Source organism: Giraffa tippelskirchi, chromosome 13 (assembly GCF_054371585.1).
Source record: "Giraffa tippelskirchi isolate mGirTip1 chromosome 13, T2T-mGirTip1v1.2.pri, whole genome shotgun sequence".
NCBI classification, from domain to species: Eukaryota; Metazoa; Chordata; class Mammalia; order Artiodactyla; family Giraffidae; genus Giraffa; species Giraffa tippelskirchi.
The window spans coordinates 56,473,703-56,488,426 of NC_137287.1; the positions used below are offsets into that span (position 1 = coordinate 56,473,703).

At 43.9% G+C, this 14,724-nt stretch overlaps 1 protein-coding gene across 13 annotated transcripts in view; it reads right to left on the minus strand.

Moving 5' to 3' along the window:
* SFMBT2 (Scm like with four mbt domains 2) overlaps window positions 1-14,724 on the minus strand; it is a 181,795-nt gene that overhangs the window by 82,380 nt on the left and 84,691 nt on the right. For all 13 annotated transcript variants that reach the window (XM_081557206.1, XM_081557204.1, XM_081557209.1 and 10 more), the window contains one exon: window positions 10,697-10,794. In XM_081557206.1, coding sequence (XP_081413332.1) covers window positions 10,697-10,794 — 98 coding nt within the window. The remainder of the gene's footprint in view (window positions 1-10,696; window positions 10,795-14,724) is intronic.

Sequence of the window (14,724 nt, forward strand, 5' to 3'; positions counted from 1 at the left end):
ATCAATACACAAAGACCTAGGCTTTAATTCCTTTATTCACATCAGCATGTTCTGTTATGCTAAGAAAAAAAAAAATCCAATGCAATTTATCATACTGTTCCTCTTTGGTTTTATCAAAGGCCTAGTTCTCATACGGACATTAGATAATTACCCTCTTTACATTAGTTTCATCTAAAAATGGACATTAAGATGCCAGCATTAATTAAATCAATAGCATTATTATATCTCAATTCTGTTGCACTGAATCAAACTCAGTCAATGAAGTATTTATAACAAAAATGTAATAAAAAAATCTATAAGCTGAACATTAATAAGCATTTCCATTTTTTACTTACAGCTTTAAACAGCAATTTTTATCAACTAGTCCTGCATTCAATCAAGTTAAAAAGCAGTCTTGAGAAATCGTAGTACTACATACTTCAATCCTACCACAAAAATTTGTAACAGGTGATTGTAGGACGATTTCCAAAGTTAAGTTCCCAAACTGAAACACTGGTTGTTTTACAACAGGGGCAAGGAGAATGTCTTTCATTGATTAATACTTAAACACCACAAAAGCACTGTTAAGTGGCTAGAAATTCAACCTTACTTACAGTACCACTATAAGAAAAAAAAAGACAAAAAACAGGAAAACACACACAGAGGTAAACAGTGATTATGGGCTTCCATAGAGGTTCAGTAGTAAAGAATTCGCCTGTCAAGCAGGAGATATGGGTTGGATCCCTGGGTCAAGAAGATCCTCTGAAGGGAATGGCAACCCACTCCAGTATTCTTGCCTAGAGAATTCCATGGACAGAGGAGCCTGGCGGGCTACAGTCCATGGGGCCACGAGAGTTGGAGACGACTTAGCAACTAACCAACAACAACGAAGTGTGGCAAGTGGGATTCTAGTTCCCTGATCAGGCAAATCACAGCAAAGATAATCAAGATGGACTGTATTTTTAAATTCTTAAGTGTTTAGAATTAAAAGCAAGACACTACCTAGCAGCCTTCAGGCAGCAGCGCAGGAGCCCCACAATCAAGACATCACTATTTTTTTTTTTAATTATAGTTTCTTTACTTTGCCAACAAAGGTCCATCTAGTCAAAGCTATGGTTCTTCCAGTAGTCATGTATGGATGTGAGAATTGGACTATAAAGAAAGCTGAGGGTGGAAGAATTGATGCTTTTGAACTGTGGTGTTGGAGAAGACTCTTGAGAGTCCCTTGGACTGCAAGGAGATCCAACCAGTCAATCCTAAAGGAGATCAGTTCTGAATATTCACTGGAAGGACTGATGCTGAAGCTGAAGCTCCCATACTTTGGCCACCTGATGCGAAAAACTGACTCATTTGAAAAGACCCTGATGCTGGGAAAGATTGGAGGCAGGAGAAGGGGACGACAGAGGATGAGATGGTTGGATGGCATCACCAACTCAATGGACATGAGTTTGGGTAAACTCCGGGAGTAGGTGATGGACAGGGAGGCCTGGCGTGCTGCAGTCCATGGGGTCACAAAGAGTCGGACATGACTGAGCGACTGAACTCAACTGAGAGTTTCTTTAAAACGTTGTGTTGGTTTTTGCTGTACAATGAAGTGAATCAGCCCTAAGTATATATAGATCCTCTCCCTCTTGAACTTCCCGTTCCACCCACTGTGTCATCACAGAACAATGAGCCGAGTGCCTTGTGCTACACAGCAGCTTCCCACTAGTTAGCAGTCTTACACATGGCAGTGTATACACGTCAGTGCTACTCTCCCAATTCGCCCCACCCTCTCCTTCCTCCACTGTGTCCACATGTCCACTCGCTGTGTCTCTATTCCTTCCCTGCAAATACCTTCACCAGTACCGTTTTTTTAGATTTGTTATATATATGTTTATACAATATTTGTTCTGAACTCTCGACACAACTGGGCTTTGAGCTTTTCACCACTACCTTTCCTGTTGGACCAAGCTGCCCTCTTTAGCAGGTCTCACAAGATTTTTTCCAATGCGCATAAGAACAGTTTGTCCCCACTGTGCTTTCTGAGTTCTGTAACGCACGGGCTATGGTTCAAGAACCCAGAGCATGTGAAAAATAACACACACCAGCCCCTCCTTCTGGTTTCTCTAAGTGGCAAAGGACGAGCATTATATAAACTGATGTGATTCACCAGCCCAGAGAGGCTGTCCTGCCTGAGTCTTTAAAGAGATGAGGAAGACAAAGAAAGTGGGGGAAGTGCAGAGACTGAGCTCCAAGGTCTGGGTGTGCAGGACTGGAGTCCACGTTAGGGCGGCCTGGAGCCCACCATGGGGCAGAAACTCTGAGGTCGAGTCAGCAACACCAGCAGGATCACAGGGGTCCAGCCCCCAGGCCAGTGAGAACATGACCTGCTGTCTAAGACAGGCTCTCTTTCAAAGAACCACTGGAGTTTTAGTTGACGAGAAAGAGAGAGTAGCCACAGGTCACACAAACATTTTGTTCAGTCGCTAAGTTGTGTCCGACTCTTTGTGACCCATGGACTGCTCCTCTTTCCTTCACTGTCTCTCGGAGTTTGCTCAAATTCATGTCCATTGAGTCAGTGATGCTAACCATCTCATCCTCTGCCGTCCCCTTCTCCTTTTGCTTTCAATCTTTCCCAGCATCAAGGTCTTTTCCAATGAGTTGGCTCTTCAAATTAGGTGGCCCAAGTATTGCTTAATTATTTCATATCAGACATGCTGCCGGGTGGAACAGGGACTGTCATGCTCAAGAAATTAAGTTCTGGCCCTACAGAGGGGGCCTTGAGCAACTTCTGGAAGAATCCAAGGGTCCCACCTGAAGGCCAAATTCAGCTACGAGTCTTACAGTGTTGCTGTATTTAGCTGCCCAAGAAGGGAAGGAGTTGGTTGCCATAGAAACCATAACCTGACAACCTATGGTAACAGCGGTTCACACAGTCTCTTACCCCTTCCGCCGGACCAGACAGAATGAGAAAGGAAAGCTCTCTTGGCTACACTTGACTTTCTCTCTCTGGCCTGTGACCTTGGTCTCAGATGTGAAAACAGACGAGGGTTTCTCTCCTAAGGGTTAAATTGACAAATACACCAACAGGGACATAATTCAAAGTTGGAAAGAGCTAAAGAAATAACAGATGTGGGTTGTTCCATGTGTTACAAGCACAGCCTGTACACTCTTAGCAGTGAAGAAATACGTGCACCGAATGTCTGTCTTTACGTTGTCTGTGGGGGAAAAAAAAAATCACAATGGCCACACAGAGCATCTTTTTTTCTCAATTAGCCTTTGCTCAATGGTCCCTTCTCTCTGTTTATCAAACATGAACTTACGGGAAAACAAGAAGCAATGAAAAGTGAGACCGGTGTCAACTGAGATGAAACCAAACGAGGCTTAACTTACTGCTTTGTCATTAGTGGAAGCCCCTTATTTACAGATGTCAAGGGCACTTAACACCTATAACGCGTTATCAGTTATAGATACATAATTTTGGATCCATTCAACTGCTACACAAGTCAGAGATGACAGAGGCTGAGCTGTTAGGGGGACACCAGGAGACTGGCAGTCTTATACAAGTACTGCACCAGGCACACCTTTTACCTGCTGTGAGCCCTGACGAAGTCAAAGCCTCAGTTCTCATGACCTTGAACCCTTTTAACCTCCACCACGGCCACATATATTGACGGGGAACTGGTCAAGGTGGCAACGATGGATGGGAACTTTTATCCAAGTTGAGATCTGTACTTATTTCTTCACTAAGCTACTCAAGAAGACATACTGAGTGCTTCCTATGGCTGAAGTGTTCAAGGCGCTGGCTCATGAAAATAGAAGCAATCTGCTCTCACAGAGTGTACATTCCAGGGAGAAGAAATGGAGCAGACCCAGAGAAAGCAAACTGATGCAGACAACATCAGGGGATAAATGCCGAGCTGGCTGCAAGGCTGGGGGGATGGCATGAGGATGCTTTTTCTGACTTTAAGCAGAGACTTGAAGACAGTTAGGGGGGTGAGTTGGGGGGAATCACGCTCCAGGTAGAGCATCACCACAAAGGCCCATGAATGGGCACCTCTGTGCACTGGACGGACGGCAGAGGCCAGCTGCAGAGCAGAGCCGAAGAGGCCAGTGAGCAGCAGAGGCGCTCAGAGAGCACACAGGGACCCCAGCATCACACGGGAGTCCGATCAGGAACCACACAGCAGAGGAGTGACATGATCTGAATCCTGTTTCAGAACAATCCGTCTGGCTGTTCTCAGAACAGACTGTAGAGGGGCAGTGAGTGAACAAGCCTGGAAACAAATTTTGAGAAGGATGCAAGAGTCCAGGGAGGGTGGTGGCTTGGACTAGGGTGGTGGTGGCGGACACGGCTAAGGGTGGGTGGACTCGGGATGGATTCTGACAGAAGAGCCAACAGGCTGATAGACGAACGGAACGGAGGTGTGCAGACAAGAGCCAGCAGGCCTGAGAAAGGCCTGCCTGCCTCCAGGGTCAGGTCTCACTGATAAACAGGACCCAACAAGGACGTGAAATCTTCCCTAAACGTAAGAGAGGCCCACTGCGCTCTCACAGTTTGTACCAGCCATACAGTTTATACGAACACCCCTAGTTTCCCTCCAGGCGACTGGAAGATGGGTGCATGCTGGGGAAAGGGCACCTACAGCTGCCGCCCCCCATGATCGCCCTGGACACTGAGTCTCTCCCGAGCACCCCCAGGACGTGTTGGGCCAACGTGCTGCGGGAGGAATTAAGACCATCCTGTGCACTTTCTCTGGAAGAGGACTCTAGGTAAAGCATGTGTGTGTGGGTTTCCAGCATTCATTGTCTTTGCTGATTTTGCCAGCTATCTTTTATTCTTTTTAAGGAAACTTTTTTTTCTTCCGTAATTTTACTCTACTTGTTTTTGGCTGTGCTGGGTCTTTGCTGTTGCGTGGGCTTTCTCTAGCTGTGGGGGTCGGGGCTACTCTCTAGTTGAGGTGCACGGGCTTCTCACGGCAGTGGCTTCTCTTGCTGCGGAGCACGGGCTCTAGGGCACACTGGCTTCAGCAGTTGCAGCCCCTGGCTCTAGTGCACAGGCTCAATAGTTGCGGTGCATGGGCTTAGTTACTCCTGGCATGTGGGATCTTCGTGGATCAGGGATGGAACCCGAGTCTCCTGCATTGGCAGGCAGATTCTTTATCACTGAGCCACCCGGGAAGCCCCTTGCCAGCTGGATCTCTCCCTGTAATAATCTGCAAACGTGATTACAGCAACCTTGAGTCCTGGTGAATTAGCAAACCAAGGAGGGGGTAGGGGACAGATCCAAGGACCCTGACCTAGGAAGCACGCTGGGGCTTCCAGCCCCCACCTCAGTTCTTCCCTTAGAGCTCCCTTGACTCTCCTGCACATCTCTAAATAGCTTCTTCGGCATTTCATATTGAGGATTTAAGCTTTTGTTGTTGCTGTTAACAAATGGAAAAAAGTATTCAAACAATTTCACTTCTTTTAAGAGGTAAAAATGAAGAATGGATCTTTGTGACATTTCAAATAACGTTTTTCCCTTGCAATTACGAGGTGTGGTCACGAATGAGGTGCTCTGAAGAGCCCCTGCTTTTCCTGGGCTGAGCATCTGTATTCCTCTAAGGAAAAAGGCCTGTATTTCAATCACCTGGCAAATTAGGAACTGCTGTTTCTCATTTGCAGGTCTTTTGGATGTATATGGGAGTTGTCGGTGAAACCTCTGTAATTTAACATTTGCAAACAAAACGGGTCACCATGGTAGATTACAATTTATTTATAAGAACTGCAGAAAATGAAAAGCAGCAGTAATTATAAAAGGCTTACGAGTGTCTCGCGTATGAAACACTACATTCATTATCATTAGATTCTTAGAGACAGAATTGCCAAGGGCAATTCCCTTGGCCCTATTTTAAAAACTTAACCAAATTCCTTCAAATCCACTCTTTATATTTTAATAGATACTTCCTGAATTAGAACTGAAGCAGGATAGAAATCACTGGCCAAAAACTGGTTGATCCCTGTACTTCATTTCTCATGACAAAAAAACTCTTAAGAGAAACCCACCCTGGTAGTCTTTTGTGAAGACAAAAGTAAAAAGTTTTCATTGAAATTAGGGCATTTCACTTTATTTGACAGTGGAATGTATCCTAAGTATATGATGGCTTACAAAGGTAACACAGAAAGTTAAAAAAAAAAAAAAAAAAGCCAGTGAGAGGACTTGCTGATTTGTAGTGCAGGAATATAGACTTAATATTTTTTCTCAAATAAACTAGTATTGTTATAGGGATTATTCTTTATCAAACTATTGGGTCTCTAAATGATGAGACTGGTTTTCAAGAAACAAAAGTTCATTATTTATTTTCCAATAACAAAAAATATTTTTTTAATCCCTTCCCCATTTTTGGCACCCATTTCATTAATTACTTATGTTTCTTCTGAAGATACGTTTTGAAATTTATCTGCACTTTTTAAATAGGGAAGTCAGAATTCTCAGTAAAATATGGCATCTGAAAGTCATTTAATGTGCTCTCTCAAATGAAGGGCAATAAATTTTCTCTTGTTTTAATTCAACTGCTAAGAGAGTTTGACTCTCATCCCATGCCCTCATGTAGCATCTGAGTAATTTATCTCCATGCATGTGAATTACTCAGCAGAAAATACTACTCTGTGGTTTCTGAGATTTCTGTACATACATGAAATGTGGTTGTCCTGGGTGGAACCGCATCTCTTAAAAAAAGGCACATCCACCAAGAACCTGTGAATTTGACCTGGTACGGAAAAAGGGTCCCTGCAGATGCTCTCAAGTTAAGCAGAGGTCACAAGGCATCAGCACAGGCCCACACTGAATAACTGGTGACCCCACAGGGGAAATCTGGACAGACACGCAGGGAGAAGACCACGCGGAGAGGGAGGCAGAGACTGGGGTTCTGCTGCAGTCACATTCAAGCAACAGCAAGGACCGCGGGCAACTCCCAGAAGTAAGGACAGACTCCAGGGACCATTCTCCCTCAAAGCCTTCCGGGGGGCACACACTGCCAACACCTGGATATTCACTGACAGCCTCCACAACCGTGACAAAGTGCATATCTGCTGTTTTCAGCTACACAGTTTGTGGCACATTATTACAGCGGTCTTAGGAAACTAATACGGTGGTCGTTCTCAGGATTTCAAAATTAACTGTACAAACATTCACTGCATACAAAGTCTGGTTCAGAAAATTTCCCCTTTCTTTTCCACTAAACTGAAATAAAAGGTAACATTTATAGAAGTGTTTCATAAGCTTTAAGAACACAGAATTTTCAATTCAGCCAATTTTTATTTATTAAGTGCCCACTCCATACACCCTTAGGCCCTGTGAAAAACAGAAAATATTCGGTATCTACTCTTTAAAGCAGCGACTGTATAGCACAGGGAACTCTGCTCAATATTCTGTAATACCTTAAGTGGGAAAACAATTTTAAAAAGAATAGATACATGCTTATGTGTAACTGAATCATTTTGCTATACACCTGAAACTAATATAACATGGTTAATCAACTATACTCCAAAATAGAATAATTTTTAAAAAGCAACTGTTAATTATAAACAAAATATTAAGGATGAAGACAATTCTCAGGTACTCCATGAAAATAACAGTCTGGTTTCTAATAGAAAACATTAAAGTGAGAGAAGGAGGTAAACTATTATTTTTGAGAAAAATATTAACAATTATGAAACTCTGGAACCAAGTCAAGAGCACTATGCAGAGTAGCTACTCAATAAACAGCTAATGAGTTAGTTAATTATTAGTTAAAAATATACACGTGTGCTGCGTTGCCTCAGTCACGTCTGACTCTTTACGACCCCAAGGACTGCAGCCTGCCAGGCTCCTCTATTCATGGGATTTCCCAGGCAAGAGTACTGGAGTGGGTTGCCACATCCTCTTCCAGGGGATCTTCCCGACCCAGGGATAGAACCTATGTCTTTCACATCTCCTACATCGACAGGCAGGTTCTTTACCACTAGCACCACCTGGGAATCCCCTAAAAATATATAAGGATTATTAATGTTTATATATTTTGAGTCTTGGTATTCATAATTTTAAATAATAAATCTGCATATCCAATGACTCTGTGACTATTCATATATTATTAACTCAAAGTATTTCAAATCAATGAGTAAAATGAGTTTGTCCATTGAAGGATTCATTCCATATTTGAGAAATATTTACTGAGTATGATTATAGCCAAAGAGTTATGTTTCATTGAATGAATGATGTGAGAACTTTACAGTCCAAGCTACAAGACTTTAAAAAAAGGGGAGTCCCAGATGAAGATGGCAGATTAAAAACCCACATTAATTTCACCTCTTCCTAGATGCTAACCAAAATTACAGTAAAGTTTTTTAAAGACACAAAGCCACTCAATCAGCAACTAAAGAACTGAAGCTAAGGACTTTCCTGGCAGGCCAGTAAGACCGAATGTGGTTAAGACTCCATTGCAGAGGAAGTAGGTTCAATCCCTGATCGGGGAGCTAAGATCCCACATGCTGCTCGGTGCCACCAAAAGAAAAAAAAAAAAAAAAAACAAGAGAAACTAAAATGCACATGAACAAGAAGTAACTAAACTTATTCAACAGAGCCAAATCTCAAGCCTCCTGCAGAAGAGCTGAGACCCAGTCCTATGAACAGGGCAGAAACTTCAGAAGGCTCAGAAACCAGTAACAGCAGGTATGTCTGAAACTGCGGATGAATGGAAGGTGATAAAGAAAGAAGCGCGGGGGGCTGTCTGAGAGGCAATCAGACCCCAGGCATCCTTCTCTCCCCAACTCTACAGGCCAGGGGTCTGTCTCCTATGAAGGGGATGAAGCAGGTTGCCCCTAGTCCGTGGGTGCAGGAACATACAAACTCAAGGTGGAAACCCCGAGCCCTCTTCCTGCCACTGAGCTTCTAGAATGCAGGCAGCTGGACCTGAAGACCTGGTGGGAAGCTGAAGTTCTCCTCCTCCAAAATCAGCTAAAGAGAAGAAATCATCATGCAAGGAAGAAGCTCCCGTACAAAGCAGGTCCTGCTACACGGCCCAGTCCCACCCTCAGCTTTCACATCTCCCTCTTACTCCAGAGCACCGTCAAGGATTCTCAGACACCCAAGGACAGCCTCTAGCAAGAATGACAGAAACCAAAAGCAACGTGGAGAAAACAAACTATTCCAGGAGAAAAAAACTTGACAAAATCAATACTTCCAACAAGAAACACTCGTGCTTCCAGGCTGAAAGGCCATAAACAAGAGCATTCACAGGAAAAAATGCCAAACGAGTGCTCGTGAAAACACAATAGCACACATGAGTGGAATAAACACCTACAGCAGGGCAGACGGAGCAGAAGGTGAAAAATTGAAACGAAGGAAAAAAAGTTACAATACCAGGCCACACATCCACATGGTCACCGGTGAAGAAGATAAGAGAGACAAAAGACAGGACTTGGGAAGAAACATCTCCCAAATTAAAAGGCATGAGCTGCGGTCACCCAACGTACCCTGCACTCTGGATGGACACGGGCACCTGCCAAGGTCAACTGTCGTGAAATTTCAGAACAGTGGAGAAAAAGAGCATATAAGGTGCCAGAGGAGGAAAGGAAAAATGAGTAACTCCAGATTCTTGACAAAAGGGACAGCTGACCTAGAATTCTAGACCAAACTATCAGAGACATATGGAGACAGAATCACAACTCTTTCAGTCCCTCAGGATGAGGGCAGAGCAGGCTGCCGGTGCTCGAGGCTGTGCTGTGTTTTATCACCTTCGTAACCTGAGGACAAACTGCCAAGAGTAGGCCAGCCCCAGATTGCTAAGGGCACCTGGTTCATCCTGACCACGCTCTGAAGAAGGTCTCAGGGCCCCCTTGAGGCCCCGCTGCCCAGAGCAGATGGGAAGGTTTGAGTCACTGCACAGAAATGCTGTGCTGGGTGTGTTCTGAGAACCGGAGCTGGACAAGCAGAGACTGTCAACTGACCAACTGCTGTCGGTGCTACTAAGGGATGTCCAGCACCTGGAGTTCAGGATACAGTCTGGCTGGTGACCCAACTAATTCCCCAAGGTTAGCTTAGGACTGTGCCTACCTAACTTCCCTGAAAACTCAGTGGAAGGTGAGGCCAGTTTAGTACCCAGGCAACGTCCGGCTATCTCCACTCCAAAGAGCAAGAAAACGCCTTCTCCTCCAACAATCAGGGCTGGTCTTGCCTCTCATGTACATGGTCAAGAGTAAGTTGTGTAACATTAAGCAAAACATACGTAGGTAGTAACACAACACAGAGAGGCAAGGACATGGTTAACACCAAAGTCAGGGATCTGGTTACCCAGAGCCAGGAGTTGTCTGAGCCATCATGGGAAATATCATTTTTTATCAAACAAATAACAAAATAAGATTGCTCTATTTTCTTTGGTTTCTTTGGAAAGGAGTGAGAGGGTGAAAATGTGATTTCTATAATTTTATATGATGGAAAAAAAACTGTAAATCTTGAAACAAAATCTTTAGTAAGATTCGGATTATCTTATAATATCCTTATTAATTATTTAATAAAAAGGTTTTAAGCATTATCTTGGAACGTGGGTATTTGGGAAGATTACAAAACCGAGTGAAGTGGAACAGACAGAACATTTAAAATGAACACCAGTCAAGGTAGCTTTTTAAATAGTGGGAAGTACTGGGAGGCGGGCAACTTCTTAACAGGGTTTATTCTCGAAAAGACTAGATAAATTGCTAGGAATCAACATCTTACCTTAAACACTTCCATTGGAAGAGGAAACTTAGCAGCGTCAATAAGAGATTTCTCCAGAGCTCGTTTCCACTCTGAGTCCGTCTTCAAAGGATAGATTTCTGTATCAACAGCAAATCACATAAGAGTTTTAAGGGCTGAAACATTCTACTGGTTGGTTCTTTGCTGAATTTTATCTTCTCAGGGTTTCATAACAACTTGGCAGGCTCAGCGACTGTAAGCATTCACACCCTGCCCACCATAAAAGGCCACCTGCTAAAGAGATTTCCTTAAGTTAAATAGCAACTTGGGATTCTGCGATCCGAAATAAACAATCAACTTAATAGAGCTCTTCTTCAGGGACTACCTGCATGCATTCTGTATGTAATTTGATGGTATAAGTCATGTTCATCACACTTTCATCCATCCTCAGCCCCAAATTCCACACATCACCGGGGAAGTCATATCCAATGATGAAGAACTTATTATCTGATAAGTTTCTAAGTGAGAAAAGACTCTTGTCTGGCGTTTTCAGTTATTACAGCATATTTCTCACTAAATCTCTAAGCTCTCATATGCTAAAAATAGTCCACATAAGTAAGGAAATTATGAAAAGGTAGATTAAAATTTACCAACCAAGTTTAATATTTGCACTTGAAATGTTGCTAACACATCACATGTTGCCCAGGTTTCCACCCATGGTGGGGAGAAGGGATTTACGAAGGGAGGTTACACTGTCTGAATACAAAATCAGAAGAACAAAATTGTTGAGTGCTGTTTTTACCAGTTGCTGAAACTGCAGGGGAATTTTATGATCTGATCTCAACAGATTTAAGACCTTATCAAAATAGGATTTGCAGAAGCACTCACTTGCAGGAGATATGTTTATACCTTCCCTATATCAACTCAGGCTACTTCAGACAGATAGCTAGGATATGAATATCAATTTAAGCACAGTTAAAAGGCAACATTAAGCCTTTGGGGCTGTATTTTTAATTTCTTGCATGTCTGCTTTTTAGCAGGCAGTCATATATTTTGATGCTTATAGCGTTTGAATTCACCTTGTGCTTGAAGCACCTGTGTTTTAGCAGTTTATTCAGTCTTTGCAGACCATCACAATTATGATGGGCAAGGAGTACTGCCAGAAGGGGCCAGGTTATCAGTGCCCTGCCCACCATCACTCTTGTCAGCTATGTCAAGTCCCATAAAGGATACTTAAAGATAAGACAGACTCTACTTGTATAAATTGCCTATAATCCTTTCTAGCCTTTTATTTATGCTCTTACACCTCTGCAGAATTCTTTCCCCCAATTTGGCATTTCGGTATCAGAGCAAAAATAGAATGAGATTCTTTCTGGTAGACACATTCAGGGGAATACAGTAAGCCACTCCCCCCAATAAACACCTCTGCAGAGAATGGTCCCTCCAACCTCCACAGGTGAGAAGGTGGAGGGCCAGAGGGAGAAACCACTTATCACAAGGTCCTACAAAGAAGGAAGAGGGACCAATTCACGGAGCCTTATGAAGTGTCCCGGGAGGGTGAGAAAGATTCCCTGGAAGGCACTGGTGCTCCAGCTCAGGGTGGTGCTTCAGAACCTCGGGAAAGAGGAAGGCAGTTCAGGTTTCTGGAAGCACAGCCCAGAGGACACCAAGTGCCGCAGCTCAAGAGGGGTCAGATGCGCCAAATGTGCTCAGTCGCTCAGTCATGTCTGACCCTTTGTGACCCCGTGGACTGTAGCCCACCAGGCTCCTCTGTCCACGGGGATTCTCCAGGCAAGAATACTGGAGTGGGTTGCCATGCCCTCCTCCAGGGGGTTTCCTAACCCAGGGATCGAAGCCACGTCTCCCACATTGCAGGTGGATTCTTTACTAGCTGAGGCACCAGGGAAGCCCCAAGAGGCGGGCAGGCGGGAACAGTAAACAAGATCCTGGACTTCCTGAATAGAATAGGAACAAACCCGCTTTTCAAGGGTTCTGGAAGCAGGTCGATGGGGAGCTCGACATCGTAATAAAAGGAGAACCAAGTCATACAAAAGGAGGGTGACTTCTAAAGACAAGGTTAAAGGAAGGTCTGCAGACATACATGGAGAGAAAAAAGAAGAGAAAGTATCGATCCCTGAACTCCCACAATCTGTAACTGAGGACTCTTAGGGCAGGAGGAGCCCCTGAGAGAGGGAGGAGGGTAAAAGAAGAGTGGTTAAAAATTATCCAAGGCCAAGTAACTAGACTCCAACAAAAAATTAAAAAAAAAAAAAAACTAAGATAAAAGGGCTGCTGAGTATTACCAAATAATATGCTGAAATTGAATGAGTGGGATTATGGTCTGACAAATTATTATATAAATTAATATAATCTTTACCTCTAAAGATAAAGGTAAGAGAAACCATATTTAACCAAAAAAATTAAAAAAAAAAAAAAGTTACTCAGGACCAGAGCAATGAAAACCCAACATGGTCAGATCCAAACTGAGATCTGGGCAAGGAGATAGGCAGCTCCAGAGAAATGTTCACAGCCCCTCCTGACAGCTGGCAGAGCAGGACTGGATCAGTCATGTCATCCCAAGGGGCTGCGTCTACTTGATGCCATATCTGTTCCATCAAACCAGAGAGAAGGGTCATAAAGCCTAGAACTTTGATCTGAATGTACGTCCCCTAAAATTCATGTTGAAATACTCAAGGTGATGGCCTTAGGAGGTAGGGCCACTGGGAGGTGATGAGATCATGAGAGTGGACCTCCCAGGATGGGATCAGTGTCCTTTTATAAGAGAGACCCCAGAGAGATCCCTACCCCTTCCTCCAGGTGAGAACACACCGTCTATGAACCAGGAAGTAGGTCCTCATCAGACACTGAATCTGCTGGTGCCCAGATCTTGGACGTCCAACCTCCAGAGCTGGGAGAAATCAATGTCTTTTGTTTATAAGCCCTCCTTTCCCATCTGTTACAGCAGCTAGAATGAAGGAAGATACCTAGGAGATCTCGCCGGACTTTCATCTCTGTCCTACAATCTCAAGATGCTTTGTCTTCATGCTGAGGATATTAAATTCTAATACAGAATTTAATCCCACGGCAGGGCACACTCTGTCTTAAAAAGTGAAAAATCAGCTGCAGTTTTGTCAGTACCCTCGGCCACCTGCAGAAGCTAAATGCCTCCTAGTTTCAACAAGCAGAGAACAATAGTCTGTGTTTCATTAGACCGAGAGGCGCTTGGTTACACCAGCAAGTTTATGGACAATAAATAGCACCATTAAAAGAACATAAAACATGTTCTTAAAGTGATCGTATTGCTGGTAATTAAATAGAGTGTATCATGTCCATTTCTGTTGGTGAGAAGTTAAGAGGCAATTAAAACCCATCCTGACTCATCCTGAACTAGAAACCTAAGTGAAAACGAGGTGTCCGCCTCTGCAGACTGGCTAACCATCTCATGGAAAGTGTAGGAGGAAGAGGGGCAAGCGAAATACTCATCTCACAGGCTGAGGTAAGTGCAGGCCTGAAGGGGCAATCCTCTTTATTTATGCACTCCACATCCCTGCTCCTTCCTTCTCCACCAGGCTCTGACCAGTGAGGAAAGGCTCACCTTGCTTCTCCATAGACACTGGGAAGTACTGTGGATTGAATGCTTGCGTCCTCCCAAAATTTGTATGTTGAAGCCCTAACCCCTTGATGTCATGGAGTTTTGGGAAGTAATTAGGTTTAGATGGGGTCATGAGGGTGGGGCCCCCGTGATGGGATTAGTGCCCTGGCAAAAGGAGACACCAAAGAGCTCTCTTTCAAGTGCATGCTCGCTCTCTCTCAACATACAGATAGAGAGATGCATATATATTACATCTCCATACACACAGAGAGAAGAGGCCAAGGGACTTCTCTGGCAGTCCAATGGTTAAGGCGTCACGCTTCCAATGCAGGGGATGTGGGTTTGATCCTTGGTGGGGAAATAAGATCCCACATGTCATGCAGCATGGCCAGAAGATTAAAAAAGAAGAGGAGGCCAGGTGAGGACCCAGCAAGAAGGCGGCCGTCTACAAATCGTGAAGAGAATCCTCACCAGCACT